This window comes from Strix aluco, chromosome 13, assembly GCF_031877795.1.
Source record: "Strix aluco isolate bStrAlu1 chromosome 13, bStrAlu1.hap1, whole genome shotgun sequence".
Classification (NCBI taxonomy): Eukaryota; Metazoa; Chordata; class Aves; order Strigiformes; family Strigidae; genus Strix; species Strix aluco.
The window spans coordinates 22163986-22179219 of record NC_133943.1 but is presented as its reverse complement, the minus strand read 5'-3'; the positions used below and the strand labels follow the sequence as shown (position 1 = coordinate 22179219).

Below are 15234 nucleotides of genomic sequence, written 5' to 3'. Positions count from 1 at the left end.
CTAACTTCAGTCACATGTAAAAGAGGAAGAGAGTTCTCACGCATCATATTCCTAAAAGATGTATGAAAACTGGGCATGGGTTAAGGAGGAAAAACTCAGCGTCTCCAGCCAAAGGGTGCTTTAAATGTGAACTCAAACCACCCTCCCAGTTTGCCTGCTGAGCCACACACACTACATGCTGCCCAGCCTCTTACCAGATACTGTCTAAAAGGAGTAAAGGGAAGAGACAGGTACGGGGCACAAGAAAAACCACGTACGGTTGGCTCAGAGACGGGGGGAATGTTGTCACTGGAGAGCAGCGTTATCCTGGGGCATGTTTGTAGAGAATGCAGGACACAAATCTGCAAGAAAGCAGACTCCGTTAGTTCCGCTGCGCAGGGAACAGCCTGTTTGCTCACGCCACTATTGTCTGTGCATTCCGAGCCCCGCTGACGCCGGCCTTCGCCTTAGCGTGCTGCTCTCCACCTGCACTGCAGCGCTGTGTGAGCTCATCATGCTCAAAAATCGGAATCAAACATCAGAGTGGCTGAAAACCTTTTCGGTTAGGGACCTTGATCGTCCAAATTGTCCACAAAATACAAAGTATTTGCACTGCGTGAACGATATAAAAATATTCCACCCCAGACTTTGGTTTGGCATCTTGTGCATTGCTGCTGTTTCTCCATCCATAAATTGTTGAGTATATTTTCCCACCACGTAGCAATACAGCAAAGATTAGGGGGTTAAGATCGTAAACACGCTTGCAACCCAAAAAGCCAAATGTGATTTAAATAGATAAATAAATAAGAAGCTTCACTGTAGGAGTAGTAATAACATTTTCAGATTAGGAGCTGTTGGACCAGAGCTCTAGACGTATTTATTATTAGTGCTGGATGTCAACTCCCTTTTCCACGTCTCTGCTGGCGAGGGGCAGGTTTGGACTCGCTTTGCCAGCTGGAACTTACCCGCCCAGGTTAAAGCCGTACCACGGGTCTCTCTCAAGGCTTGTAATTTTAAAAACACGTATGAGGAAGAAACTGGGCGATTTGTGAAATATGCAACTTGTCCGATTGCTGGGAACAAGGGGCTGCCTTAAGGGTACCTGCTGCTTTGTTCTCTGAGCAGCAGCCACAGCTCAAACCAGCCATCGCTGCACTGTCTGCACTGGAACTGCTATTGCCTCTGCGGAGGGAAAGCTGACAGGGGTAGGGGGCTGTCCGGGGCACAGGGGATTTACGTATCCAGGCAGCTCGCCTCACATAAATACTTTTATTTAAAAACAGCTGTAAACATCATCCGAACTTAAAACCTCTAACTAGAATCATTTCCTGAGCAAGTTTGTTTGACATCAAAACAGCTTGTAAGGCTTAAACTCGTGTCAGCCGGGATTTAACAAGCTCACACCTCCAGCACAACACCTTTACACCCGTCTGGTGTTTTACCAGACCCCGTGCAAACACCGATCCCGACCTCCGAGCTTCACCCCCCGTAACACCCGTGGATTTGAACGGCTCCCCCGAAGCGTTCCCGCGGTTAAAGACAAACCCGCAGCCCCACGCCTCGCTAAACCCGTCTGGAACTGCAGCCGGGGCTGAAAGCGGCCCAGGAGAGCAGGGCCGGGTGCCACCGCTCAGCCCCTTCCCAGCAGCAGGGCCGGGGGGGGCCGTGCCCTTCCCCACCCCTGAGCCCCGGCACCGGGCGGCACGGCCGGACCCTCCCCGCTCCCGCGAGCGACAGTCCCGGCGGGTCGGGAGGCGCCGCACGGTCAATCCTCAGGCGAAACGGCGGGAGCTGCAGCCCGGCCCGGTCCCGCCCCAGCTCCCCCCGGCCGCCGCCGAGCCCGTCCCTCCCGGCCCGCTCTGCCCCGCCTGGGCCCGAACACGCCGGCCCCGGGACGAAGGTGACCCGAGCCGCTCCCCGCGGGAGGGCCGCGGGCCCCGCTCCCGGCGCCGCAGGCCCCGGCCGAGCCGCCCCAGCCGCCGGCCCCGCGGTGCGGCCTGGCGCGGCGGCCGCCCCCCCCCACGGCTACGGAGGGTCAAAGCGCGGCGGGGCCGCCCCGCGCCGCCCGCCTCGGCCCCTCCCGCCGCGGGGCCGCCGCCGCCCGGGCCCCGCCGCCCGCCTCGGCCGCGCCCCCGGCCCCGACTCACCGTTCCCGCGGCTCCAGCCGCCCCGGGCCGCCAGCACCACGGCCAGGGCCAGCGCCGCCGCCGCTCTCGGGCCCCGGCCCGCGCCGCTGGAGCCGCCGCGGCTCGGCGCGTCCCGGCGGGGGCGGATCGGGGCGGGCGCGGGGCGGGTCCCGGCTTCGCACCGTCGGTGAGAGCCCCGGAGAAAGGCCCCGCGGCGGCCCCTTTAGAGCGCGCGGCCCCGCCCGGCCCCGGCCCCTCCCAGCGCAGGCCGGGCTGGCGGCCCCTCCCCGGCCGGGGAACAAGGGGCTGCCCCGTCCGCGGGGAGCGGGGCCTTTCTCAGGCACCCCGAGATGTCCCCTCCCTTCACCGCCCGGCAGCGCCGGCAGCCGAGGCCACATGGCAAAGCCCGCTGCCTCTCCCCCAGGCTGCCTCGCCCTGGCTGGCTGCTGGCAGGAGGGGACAGCGGGTGGTGACAGCCTGGGGGGACAGGAGGGACATGGGCAGGGACAGGCCTGGGGGGTGACAGGACGTCAGGCGGTGATGGGCCCAGGGCTGTAGGGGGGGACGCCACAGGCCCAGGGGCTGGCGGGAGGTAATGCTGTGTGGTGAAGGCCGGGACGGTGACAGGAGGGACACCACGGGCCCAGGGGGTGGCAGGACACCAGGCAGGGACAGGCCCAGGGGGTGACAGGACAACGGGCCTGAGCCGGGGCCGCGGAGGCTGAGCTCGGGATCGGTGGCCGAGCCGGGGCCGCGGGGCCTCTCCCCATCACCCCTCTGCTGGCCCGGGCTGCCAGGAGGAGCCGGGTGGGCGCTGCCACCGCAGCCCAGCTCCATCGCTGAGGGCCCCGGGCCGGAGGCGTGGCAGGGGCGGGGGCCAGGGGCTGGCAGATACCACCTGCCGCGCACGGCGGACGCTGTCAGGAGCAGGCGTCGCCTGGCCCAGCCATGCCGTGCGTCCATGACCAGTTCTCCTCCCAGCTGCGCTGCGACACGGTCACCTTCAGCGGCCTCCACATCTCCCTCAGCGACCTCAAGCGCCAGATCATGGGCCGCCAGAAGCTGAAGGCGGCCACCTGCGACCTGCGGATCAGCAACGCCCAGACCGGAGAAGGTGCGTGGGGCGGTGGGCACGGGGCCTCGGGCACTGCCCGGCTGGCGGCGGCCGCGGCCTGCGGGAGCCACACTCTGCTCTCTGTGGCTTGTCCCCACGGGGCGTGAGTCAGCCTGGGGCCCGTCCCGCCGGCGTGCGGGGAACCGGGAGGGCAAGTGGCACCAGCGATTCAGTGGGGCGGGAAGGGACAGTGCGATTCGGCCACCATCGGTAGCTGAGGCTTGTGTGGAGACCTCACAGAGCCGTTCCGATCTGTTGTTAGACACGGAGCTGGGCGTAGGAGACTACGTGGTCGATGTGCAACGTCTAGTGCTTGCAAAAGCCCAGTAGCTACTTACTGGCCATCACTGGCAGCAAGACAAGTTTTGTGCTAGAAGGGAGAAGGAATCAACAACGGTGCTGGCTCCAGCGTGGTTGAACATTCCTGTCGGAGCTCTGCTTGGACGAGTGTGAAAAGTAGCCCTGTTGAGCGTGATGTCGCTGCTCAATCTGGAGATGTGGAGTCGTGGCGAGGCAGAGTGACACCGCTTCGCGGGTCTCGGTAGTTTCCAGGGCTCTGCTTAGGGGATGTCGCTGCCTGCGGGGAACAGGCTCCTGCTGGCAGATGCCGGTTTTGTCTGAGAGCTGTTAGACTAAGCTGGCAGCTGTTAAATTCAAAGCGAGCAAACAGACATTTCCAGGGACTTCAGGAATAACGCTCCAAAACTAAAAAGTTAACTTTTAAGTCTACATTGTTTGACTTCACCTTTACTAAGATTTCATCACCAAAATGAACTCAGTTAATTGAGGCGAAGGAAAAATAAATGTGTGAAAGCCAACGGGTGTCAGGTCCCTTCACAGAACTACCTCGGCAGCGCACTCCGCTGTTTGTAAACCCTCCTCCACAAATTCTCTGGCTCGGTGACCAAGCTGGTGGGCTACTTCAAGTCATACAAATATGTGCCGTGATAAGTGTCCCATGCAAATGAGGCCTTCACTTCACCAGGTCATTGCCACTCTTCAGTTTTCAGTTGATCCGTTTAAATGTGTACTGATTGACTTTTAAGGGGAATTCATTTTTCTATCCGTCTGGTATTAGATGGCTGGAGGTCTCCTCCCTGTGCACTTCACAAACGGATTGAAAACAAGCATCTCTCTCTATATGAGGGATAGTCTGTTCAGAAGGCAGGTGTCAGTGCTTCTTTGGATTTCCTCGACCGCTTTTTGGGTATCAGTTGAATAGAGCACAAGTGCTCTGGGGAGGAACAGCCCCACACACCGGTATATCCTGGGGCTGCCCAGCTGGAAAGCGGCGTTGCAGAAGAGGGGGACCTGGGGGACACCAAGTTGAACGTGAGCCAATAATGTACCGCTGCTGCAAAGAAGGGCAACGGCATCGCGGGCTGCGTCAGGAGGAGAGCTGCCGGCAGGTCAGGGGAGATGCTCCCACCCCTTCGTTCAGCGCTGGTGAGTGCTGCGAGAGCTGGAGTGCTGGGTCCAGTTCTGAGCTCCCCAGTGCGGGAGAGACATGGACAGAGAGTCCAGCAAAGGGCCACAAAGATGATGAAGGGACGGGAGCATCTCACATGAGGAAAGGTGAGAGAGCTGGGCCTGTTCAGCCTGGGGAAGGCTCAGGGGGATCCTGGCAGTGTCTGTAAATACCTACAGGGAGGGTGCAGAGAAGCCCTATTGGCTTCCAGAGTGGAAACAAAAAAGGGGTAACGAGGCATGATTGTCTTCACAGACATCAAACAAATCTGGAGAGTTAGTTTCTAAGGCAAGTCACTGGCATGTAAACAAAACGATGGATCATACCCTGAGCTGCTTCCCACCGAGGCCTGTCGGCTCTGCACTGGCTGCACCAGGTCCTGCCTCTGAAGCTGCCAGGACCATCTATCCCAACCCCACCTTGCTGCGCTCCTGGCCCCTGGCACGTGATGGTGCTGCAGCTCCCAGCTCGGCTCCCGCCCAGGGGTGCCCCGCACGCCTCCAGCTGAGCTGGGATCTCTGGGCACTGGGGCGGGCCCTTTGCTTCTGGACCATGGCTTGAAGGGAGCTGTCCTGGCTCTGGAGATGATGCTGTGTCACGGTCCCACCAAGTCCAGGTTTCTGTCAAGAGGCCTCGGCTTGGACACCCAGCACGGAGCCCAGGCCGCACTGAGCTGCCCTCCGAGCAGGGCTGGTCATCTCCCCAGCCCACAGCTGGCTGCCCCAGCGCCCCGTTAGCCAGAGGGGTCACTGGGACAGAGCTGCGGGGTAGCTCTAGGGCTGAGCTGGGTTAGCTGGGGGCAGGGGGGGTCTGGTGGGTTTGGGACAGGGTTCCAGTGTGGAGCAACCGAAGGCGATGGAGCAGCGAGAGGCTGGGAGCAGTGGCAGCAGGAGGCTGAGGAGTCCATGGGAGTGTGTGTGCTGGTGTGCAGTCAGGGAGTGTGTGTGTGTGTGTGTGCGCGCTGGTGTGCAGTCAGGGAGTGTCTGTGTGTGTGTGTGTGTGTGCTGGTGTGCAGTCAGGGAGTGTCTGTGTCTGTGTGTGTGTGTGCTGGTGTGCAGTCAGGGGGCTGTGTGTTGTCCCAAAAGCGGGTTCTTTCACCCGGTGCACAATCACCCCTTCAACACACTGATTGTTGCTTCCAGACAATTTTCGTTCGTATCAGCTCATGGGGCAGGGGCTGCATTAACCCCCCACCTCCCGCTGCACGAATGACCACTGGCAGAGTCGCTGTGAAACAAACACTGAAACTTTAATGAATTAAGAAATAGTTGGAGATATGGGAGAGGGCTGGGGCTGGAGCGGGCGGCACGCTGTCCCGTGGTGTCCCTCAGGGTTCTGGCTCCCTTGGCGGGCACGTTGTTGCCATCAGGTGCTCTCCACTTGCTGCTGCCCGCCACCACGCCGTCCCTGTCCGGCTTCACCTCCTGCGAGGTTTTTGAGTGTTTTCCCACCCGTCACACCACCATCTTCCTCCTCTTGGGTGGGATGTTGTCCCGCAGGGAGGTCTCTCGTTTCTTGGCACTCCTGGCCGGGGCGGGGCGCTTGGCCCGCTTGCCCCCCGCCCGGCCCGATCCGGGCACCCCCCGGCCAGAGACAGCGCCCAAGGGCAGCGGCAGGCGGGTCAGAAGCACCCGGGGCTGCCTCCGCAGCACCTCCTCCATCAGCCGGGCTGTGTGGGCTGGGTGATTCCGGGAGGGACGTGAGCGGCTGGGCAGAGGGGTCTCCTGAGGACCCTTCAGCGCATTCTCCAGGGGCAGGCGAGTCAGAAGCACCCGGGGCTGCCTCCGCAGCACCTCCTCCATCAGCCGGGCCGTGCGGGGCGGGTGACGCCGGGAAGGACGCGAGGGGCTGGGCAGGGGACTCAGCAGCGGGACCCCCTGTGGGCTCAGCAGGTGACTGTCTGGAAGAGCCTTCAGGGGACCCTTCTGGGGTCTCTTCGCAGGACTGTCCTCGGAGCTCTCATCCGAGCTCTCATCTGAGCTCTCCTCCGAGCTCTCCTCAGATGTCTCCGAAGGACTCGGTGGCAGCCAGGTGGGCAGTTCTGCCGCCATCCTGCCCTGCTGCCCTGTGGGGTCCTGCGAGGGGGAGGCTGGCACCCCCCAGAAGGGGTCGGCGTCCCCCAGCATCGCTGCTGACAGGTGGTCCTTGGCCCAGTTGCCCTGCGTCCCGTACCCCAAGAAGTTGGGGGCTTCATTGGAGGAGACGGTGCTGGAGAGGCTGTCAGGGAAGATGTTTTCACCGTCCACCAGCATCACCACCGCCACTTGCTCATTGTCGCAGCCGCCCTCTGCCCTGTACTCCGAGAGGTGGGGGAGCTCGTTAAGGGAGGTGCTCAAGTTGGAGACGTGGGGGACACTGGGGACGGTGTCCTTGCCATCCCCCAGCCCTGCCGCCACGGCTCGCTCCTTGGGGCAGCCGCCCTCCGTCACGTACCTGCAGAGGTCAGGGAGCTCCTTGAGGACCTCAGCAGGCAAGTTGGGGACACTGGCGGTCAAGACGGTGTCCCCACTGTCCCCTAGATGTGCCACCATCGCTCGGTCCTGGGGGCAGTCACCGTCCACCACGTACACAGAGAGGTCGGGGAGCTCATCACAGCACATGGTGCTGGTGAGGCTGTTGGGGAAATCAAGGACATCAGGGACAGTGTCCTCACTGTTCCCCACTCCCACCACCACCCGCTTCCACATACCTGGAGAGGTCCGGGAGCTCACCGAGGAGGGCCGTCAGCTCTGGGACATCGGAGACAGCGTCCTCACTGTCCCCCAGCCTTGCCGCCACTGCCTGCTCCTTGGGGCTGCTGCCCTCCGCCACGTAGGCAGAGACGTCAGGGAGCTGCTGGAGGAAGGCAGTCACGCTGGGGCTGTCGAGGACGTCGGGGATGGTGTCCTCGCCATCCACGGTGTTAAGCCAAGCGAGGATCTGTTGGGCAGTGGTGTCCTCTGCCTCCTCACGAAAGGCCTCCGCGAAGGCGTCCAGCCCCTGCTCGGGCAGGTCTGCGGGCTTCCCCGGGGCTGCCAGGGCGGTCACTGCTGCTGCAAAAGCAAAGCCAACCCAAGTCCAGGCGATGCAACCTTTCCTCAGCTTGGCTGTCTGCCTGTGGGCTCTGCCAGCCCCTAAACTCACCTTTGGGCTTTATGGTGGCTCTGCCAGTCAGCGGAGCCAGGGCGGGCTGGTGGGCGCTGGCAGCAGGGACGCTGTCCTCGACGGCCACTGCCTCCATGTTGGAGGCCTCCGGCAGCTTCTGGGCGCTGCCGGGCGTGTTGTGGAGCAGAGGGGGGCCCTGCACCCAGCGCTGAGCTGCGGGGTGGCAGGGTGACGGGGGGCTGGGGCGGGCAGGGACGTGCAGCAGGCAGGAGCCCGTGGGGTACAGGGGCTCCTCCTGGACCACGGCCCCCGGCCCCAGCCCCATCGGCTGGGGGGGCACCAGCGTCCTCCCCACCACCTGCTGTCCCCAGCCATGGGCAGGGGGACAGGGAGCAGCCATGGAGCAGAACTGCACCCCTGGGGGGAGCTGCACCATGGGAGGGAGCCACATGCCGGGGTGGAGCTGCACCAGCTGCCCCGGGGCCCCCATGGGCCCTGGCCCCCCCTGCCAGACACTGGCCTGGGGCAGCTGGTAGGTGATGGGGGGCAGCTGGGCAGGCTCAGAGGCCGCCGGCAGACCCGGGACAGAGCGCAGCATGTCTGCTGTGACCGGTGGCGGCGCGGCTGCAGCACTGACGCTCTGACACCCTGTCGTCGGGTGGTTTGGATCTGCCCCATTATGACATCACCCCTAACGACACCCCGTAACCGGGGACCGGCTGTGAGCCGCTCCGCAGGCAATGGGGTCCTGGACACTCCGGCCCCTCGCTCCATGGCTGCCCTCAGCCTTTGCTTACCCACAGCCCAGACGACACTGGGCCCTGTACCTACACCCTGTCGATGGCTGCTCTGAGCAAAACCAGCCTGTGACTCCCCTGCAACTTTTCAGTGTTATCTGGCCTGGTGTAAAGCTCCCCAGATGTGGGCACCAGCTGCCCTGGTACCAGCTCACGCAGGAGGAAGCTGAGGCACAGGCTGGCTAACGCCAGTGATGAAGCCGCAACTACTCTGTCCCTGCCGTATCTGCTGCCGGTTTGGAGGGGTGGAAGGCGCCACCCAGGGCACAGGAGAGGAGAGCGGGGGGACAGGGAGCCCCGTCCTGACTCCTCACTGGCTTCACTCCTGGCCAGCTGCTTTTCCTCTGTGCCAGGACGGAGAGCACAGCGGGGGCTGGGGGGCGTTGGTCCCCCAGGAGCTGTGTGGGATCCCGGGGTGTCGCTGAACAGGGGGCCTCTGCCCGCAGGTGCCTGTGGGAATTAAGAATTGGTAGTTAGCAAAATGTAAACTGGCCTTGAGGTTAGAAGAATAATTGTGGATAACTGAGTTTAACATTCCTGGGGTGATTTGGGGTTCTTTTGCTGCGGTAGTGAGGTGATGCCGGGCTGCGGAGCAGAGCAGGGTGGGAGGCGAGGAAGGGCGTGAACGTCTCGAGGCTGGGAAGGGCTCTGCAGCGAGCCCTGTCCCTGCGGGAGGGGATGCTGGCCGTGTTCAGGACAAAGGCCTTGCGGCCCTGGCTGGGGTGTGTGCCCGTGCCCCCCCTGGCCCCCCAAGGTCTGTCCTGGTGCCGGGGGCTCCGTGCTGCTTTCTGCGTGGGGCCGTGTCCGTGAGTCCTGCAGGGAGCCGTCTGTCCTGGCTGCCCCGCCAAAGGGCTCCTTGCCCCGGGGAATGGGCCGGGGGAGTCCCCCCCCGCCCCCCACCATTGCCTGCCCCGCTGGTGGTGACTCGGTCCTGGGGGCGGCTGGGTGCCCTTCAGGGCTCACCGGCTCTGATTTGGGGCTCAGCGGGGCTGTTGCACCGTTGGGTGCCGTTTCCCGATGCCCCCTGCGCTGCCTCCCCCTCCTACACAGACACGGAGAGGTTTTGAAGAAAACAAATTTTAATTGCAATAAACAACAGAGAATGTCCCATCAAAACTACTCTAATACCCTCCCTCCCCCCAAATACATGAACATCCCCACCCACGCCCCAAACACCCCACCCTTGAGCCCCCACCCCCCAAATACAATAACATACCCCCCCAATACACCACCCTCCTCCCGCACCCCCAAGATACCCCACTCTCATCACCCACTGCCCCGTTCCCTACATCAATCTTTACTCCCCCCTGCCCTCCCCGGGCTGACTGCAAGTGCCCTGCGCTTGCTGGGGGGCGGTGACAGGGTGCTCTGCCCCCGCTTCCAGTCCCGCTTCTCTGGCATGGCCGGCTGGGACGGGGGCGGCTCCATCCCCGCATCCCCCCACGGCTCCTGGGCCTCCAGCCCCATCAGAAAGTCCTCCAGGCCCAGGACGGTGTCGATGGTGTTGTCGAGGCCAAGCAGCTCATCGGGCAGCAAAAGCGAGGGGGAGTCACAGGGGGGGATGGCTGCGCAGGTGTCAGCCAGGTCCCCAGGCATGGGGCTGCTGCTGGCACCGTCCTGGCTGAGCCCCACCGAGTCCAGTGACCAACCAAAGAGGCTCAGGGCCTCTTGGAGCAGCATCTCATCGCTGAGACTGAGATCTTCTGGTGTGCCCCCAAGGTCTTCATTGTGGGGGACAGCAGCGGGGCTGGTGGGGACGTCACTGCCCGGGGGGATGTTGCTGCCTGGGACTGGCCCCATGGGGGTGGCCGCGCCGGAGATGTTGTTTTCCGGTTGCCCCTGGACGTCCTCGTAGGTGGGGATGGACGTCGACAGCACTGGGGAGCCTGGGGCCATCGCTCTCCCCTCTTCTCTGGTGACTCCACTGTCCCCAGGCATGGGGCCGCTGCTGAGACCATCCTGGCTGACACCCACCGCATCCAGGGAGTGACTGAAGAGCCTGAGGGCCTCTTGCTGAAGCATGTCTTCAGTCACAACCAGGTCGTCCGTGGCGTCCCCAGGGCCTTGGTTGTAGGGGTCAGCACCGGCTGCTAGGGGGACGTTGCTGCCTGGGGCGATGTCAGTGCCCAGGGGTGCCCCTGCAGAGGTGGCCGTGCTGGCGATGTTGAAGGGAGCAGACAGCCCCTCGATGTGCCCGTAGCTGGGGATGGAGGTGGATGGTGGTGGCATGTTGGTCCACTCGTAGCCAAAGAGTCGGGGGTCAAAACGGCAGCCACACGGAGCCCTCAGCAGCCCTGTGTAGGTGAGAGGGAGCTGTGCTGGGCAAGGGGGACCCTCTGGGGGCACCCACCGAGCCGGCCTCCCATCACCAACATCCCCCGGCTCCGCGCCACGCACGTGGGGAGCTCGTTGCCAGGGCGATGCCCGCGGGATGAGCTGCTGTGCCAAAGGGACGGGCTCAGAAATCGGGGACGAGTCTGGCTTCTCCGAGGTGAAAAGGGGAGAGATGGCGCCAAGTATGTGGTAAATTCTCTGGCCGTGGGCTGTACTGGGCACACATCAGCCAGGTGAGGGCAGGGACGCTCGCCCAGGCTTGCCAAACCCCCGTGCAAAAACTGCCTGGGGAGGGGGCACGGGAGTGATGGGGACTCTGGGGTGCCCGTGGTCGGGGGTGCTGAAGGTGCGAAAGGTGCCGGGGTGGTGGAGCAGAGAGGGGTGCCATACCTTGTGGAGGGGCCTGGGGGGCGTGGGGTGCTCCCCCCGCCGGGGGTGCCCAGGCTGTGGGGAAGGGCTGCTCCTGCCCGGGCAGTGGGCACAGGTTGGCTGAGCCTGGAAGAGAGACGGGAGCCATGGCCGGCGCTCACCTCCGCTCTGGCCCCCAAGAGCGTCCCCGGGCTGCAGGGGTCGGGGTCGGGGTCGGTGCCTACCTTGGTGGGAGAAGATTTTGGGGAGCAGAGAGAGCCGCAGGAACCAGGGCCCTGGGGGGTCCCAGGAGCCGCGCAGAGACACCCACCCTGGTGGCAGCACCATGGTTTGTGGTGGGTGTTGGTTGCTAAGGACTCTCTGGGGTGTCCCGGGACGGAATGTTGGGGGTCCCCAGGTTACGCCCCGCCCCCAGCAACCTCCCCGGCTCCTCCTGGGGAGGGAAAGGGTTAAAAGGGGCCTGTGGGTGCAGGTGCCTTGGACGGGAAGCCTTGGTCCGTTGGCAGAGCTGAGACAGCCTTGGGATCAGGGGGACTTGGTGGCAGGAGCCCCACACCTGGAGTGCTGGGCTGGAGGGGGCAGGTGGGGCAGGAGGGGCAGGCAGGGCAGGCGAGGGGAGGGCTGGCAGGCGATGTGAGGGAGAGGTGCGATGCTGCAGGGCTGACAGTCAGCGAGGACGTGGTTGGGAGCCTCGGGGTGAGGATGAGGGGGATGGAAACCAAAGCAGATGTCGTGGTGGGTGTCTCCTGCCGCTCGCCCAGCCGGGACGCCAGCACTGCGCAGTTCCTCTGGGGGCACTTGGAGAAATCTCTGGAGCGCTGACCCTGGCCCTTGTGGCAGCTGCCAACTCTTGTTTATGTTTCCCCCCCCGTCCGGTCTTGTGTCTGCCCGGGGTGCAGCCAGGCCAGGGGAGGAGGGTCCCAGCCTGGCCGGCAGCTCCCTCCCTGGCCGTTCCTGGGGTGATTTGGGGTTCTTTTGCTGCGGCAGTGAGGCGATGCCGGGCTGCGGAGCTGAGCGGGGTGGGAGGCGAGGAAGGGTGTGAACGTCTCGAGGCTGGGAAGGGCTTTGCAGCGAGCCCTGTCCCCGCGGGAGGGGACGCTGGCCGTGTTCAGGACGAAGGCCTTGCGGCCCTGGCTGGGGTGTGTGCCCGTGCCCCGCCCTGGCCCCCCAAGGTGTGTCCTGGTGCCGGGGGCTCCGTGCTGCCTTGGCTGTCTTGTGCCCATTGCACAGCTTGGCGAGGGCCCCGCACTTCTCGTGGAACAGCAGCGCCTCATTGGACAGCGGCGCCCCTGGACCCGCCCACGCCACTCCTGCATAGGCCTCGCCCCCTCTGGGGACACACCCCCCGGGAGGGGCCGCACCCTCCAGAGAACACCCTGTCTGGTCATTATGGCCCGGGAGAGTGGGGAAAGGCCCGCCCCGAGGTGGGACACACCCCCTGGAGAGGCCCCACCCTCCAAGACAAGCCCCACCCCTCGACCCCCCATTTATCCCCTGGTTTGGAAAAGGAAAGACAGTGAAGGCTCCGCCCCTGTGCTGTGACACCCCCAGGAGAGGCCCCGCCCCCGGGAAGGGTCCACCCAGGAGGCTTTAACCCATGAGGGGTTAAGGGAGAAATGGGGCAGAAATGGGGGGGGGATGGGGGTCCCCACTGCTGGTGTCTGTGTCCCCCCGACAGCGGGGGCTCCAGTGCTGGGGGGCCCTGATCAGGGGAGTCCCAATGCTGGGGGCTGTGTCACCTTGAGGGGGGGTGTATGGGGGACCCAGTTCTGGGGGGCTGCATCACCCCAGTGTTGGGGGACCCCAGTAAGGGGGGTTGGGGGACACCATGCTGGGGGCTGCATTGCCCGGATCTTGGCATTCCCAATGCAGGGGGTCCCCATGCTGGGCGGCTGCAGCACCCCCATACTGGGGCTCCCAATGCAGGGGGGGCGATGCTGGGGATCCATGTTGAGGTGTCCCTGCCCCACTTACACCCATGCACCCAGTTACCTCCTGCCCTTCCCCAGGAACCCCCAGCCCCCTGCTTCCCCAGTCCCCTGTCCAGTCCTCCCTTTCCAGTCTCCCCCAGTTCTCCCAGTTAACCCCAGCCTGCTCTTCCCCAGTCCCCCTGATACCAGGGGACTGGAACCACGGGATCATCTGTAAAACAACTCGCTTATCTATAGATAACAAAATGTACGCCTCTCAGTTTAGACCCCTAACAGTAGATAACAGGATGCTCCAGTGTCCGCAGAGTGAAAATTGTGGCTGTGAACAAGCCCAGGCCAGACTCTATTTCGGCAAAGAGCCTCCAGGAGAAGCGAGCATGCGCGGAGTAAAGGCTCATCAAACGGACACAGTGAGGAAGACTCTAATTAGCCACTAGAGACCACCAGAGGAGCACCGACTCATTTAGATCAACGGAAGTGAGCATGTGCAAAGTACTAATGCATATGTTACCTAGTTCTGGGAAAAGTATGAATATGCTCATGGCTTTGTGGAAATTTAGTGCCTATGACCGAATTGCTTTCACTCTAAGCTGTGCAGCGCTAGGAGTCGGTGCGCTCACCTCTGCGAAATTATTCACGTGTGCGCCCAGCGCTGCAATACAGAATGCCTGCTTTCTGACCCTCCAAATGAGTCTGAGAGAGTTTCCTCGACCGCTTTTTGGGTATCAGTTGAATAGAGCACAAGTGCTCTGGGGAGGAACAGCCCCACACACCGGTATATCCTGGGGCTGCCCAGCTGGAAAGCGGCGTTGCAGAAGAGGGGGACCTGGGGGACACCAAGTTGAACGTGAGCCAATAATGTACCGCTGCTGCAAAGAAGGGCAACGGCATCGCGGGCTGCGTCAGGAGGAGAGCTGCCGGCAGGTCAGGGGAGATGCTCCCACCCCTTCGTTCAGCGCTGGTGAGTGCTGCGAGAGCTGGAGTGCTGGGTCCAGTTCTGAGCTCCCCAGTGCGGGAGAGACATGGACAGAGAGTCCAGCAAAGGGCCACAAAGATGATGAAGGGACGGGAGCATCTCACATGAGGAAAGGTGAGAGAGCTGGGCCTGTTCAGCCTAGGGAAGGCTCAGGGGGATCCTGGCAGTGTCTGTAAATACCTACAGGGAGGGTGCAGAGAAGCCCTATTGGCTTCCAGAGTGGAAACAAAAAAGGGGTAACGAGGCATGATTGTCTTCACAGACATCAAACAAATCTGGAGAGTTAGTTTCTAAGGCAAGTCACTGGCATGTAAACAAAACGATGGATCATACCCTGAGCTGCTTCCCACCGAGGCCTGTCGGCTCTGCACTGGCTGCACCAGGTCCTGCCTCTGAAGCTGCCAGGACCATCTATCCCAACCCCACCTTGCTGCGCTCCTGGCCCCTGGCACGTGATGGTGCTGCAGCTCCCAGCTCGGCTCCCGCCCAGGGGTGCCCCGCACGCCTCCAGCTGAGCTGGGATCTCTGGGCACTGGGGCGGGCCCTTTGCTTCTGGACCATGGCTTGAAGGGAGCTGTCCTGGCTCTGGAGATGATGCTGTGTCACGGTCCCACCAAGTCCAGGTTTCTGTCAAGAGGCCTCGGCTTGGACACCCAGCACGGAGCCCAGGCCGCACTGAGCTGCCCTCCGAGCAGGGCTGGTCATCTCCCCAGCCCACAGCTGGCTGCCCCAGCACCCCGTTAGCCAGAGGGGTCACTGGGACAGAGCTGCGGGGTAGCTCTAGGGCTGAGCTGGGTTAGCTGGGGGCAGGGGGGGTCTGGTGGGTTTGGGACAGGGTTCCAGTGTGGAGCAACCGAAGGCGATGGAGCAGCGAGAGGCTGGGAGCAGTGGCAGCAGGAGGCTGAGGAGTCCATGGGAGTGTGTGTGCTGGTGTGCAGTCAGGGAGTGTGTGTGTGTGTGTGTGCGCGCTGGTGTGCAGTCAGGGAGTGTCTGTGTGTGTGTGTGTGTGTGCTGGTGTGCAGTCAGGGAGTGTCTGTGTCTGTGTGTGTGTGTGCT

At 63.0% G+C, this 15234-nt stretch overlaps 2 protein-coding genes across 2 annotated transcripts; both read right to left on the bottom strand.

Annotated features, from left to right (window-relative positions):
• Positions 1–5476: 5476 nt before the first annotated feature.
• LOC141929222 (uncharacterized) lies at positions 5477–8671 on the bottom strand. The gene is made up of 7 exons (XM_074838405.1): positions 7811–8671; positions 7377–7719; positions 7121–7300; positions 6499–6979; positions 6148–6432; positions 5882–6111; positions 5477–5558 (listed from the first exon to the last, which is right to left on the bottom strand). Exons 1-7 carry the CDS (start codon positions 8367–8369, stop codon positions 5477–5479), a joined length of 2160 nt encoding a protein of 719 aa, XP_074694506.1. The 5' UTR covers positions 8370–8671.
• Positions 8672–9858: 1187 nt separating this feature from the next.
• On the bottom strand, positions 9859–11598 carry LOC141929221 (uncharacterized). The gene is made up of 3 exons (XM_074838402.1): positions 11496–11598; positions 11293–11397; positions 9859–10862 (listed from the first exon to the last, which is right to left on the bottom strand). Exons 1-3 carry the CDS (start codon positions 11596–11598, stop codon positions 9859–9861), a joined length of 1212 nt encoding a protein of 403 aa, XP_074694503.1.
• Between the last annotated feature and the right edge of the window lie 3636 nt (positions 11599–15234).

Excerpts from the sequence above, each read along its gene's own strand:
- LOC141929221 (XM_074838402.1), bottom strand. The coding sequence starts at position 11,598 with ATGGTGCTGCCACCAGGGTGGGTGTCTCTGCGCGGCTCCTGGGACCCC. Across the intron at positions 11,398-11,495 it reads CAAAATCTTCTCCCACCAAG|GCTCAGCCAACCTGTGCCCA; the intron begins GTAGGCACCGAC and ends TCTCTCTTCCAG. Across the intron at positions 10,863-11,292 it reads CCCCCAGGCCCCTCCACAAG|GGCTGCTGAGGGCTCCGTGT; the intron begins GTATGGCACCCC and ends TCACCTACACAG.
- LOC141929222 (XM_074838405.1), bottom strand. The coding sequence starts at position 8,369 with ATGCTGCGCTCTGTCCCGGGTCTGCCGGCGGCCTCTGAGCCTGCCCAG. Across the intron at positions 6,980-7,120 it reads GAGCTCCCTGACCTCTGCAG|GGCAGAGGGCGGCTGCGACA; the intron begins GTACGTGACGGA and ends CTCGGAGTACAG. Across the intron at positions 6,112-6,147 it reads CCAAGAGGAGGAAGATGGTG|GAGGTGAAGCCGGACAGGGA; the intron begins GTGTGACGGGTG and ends AAAACCTCGCAG.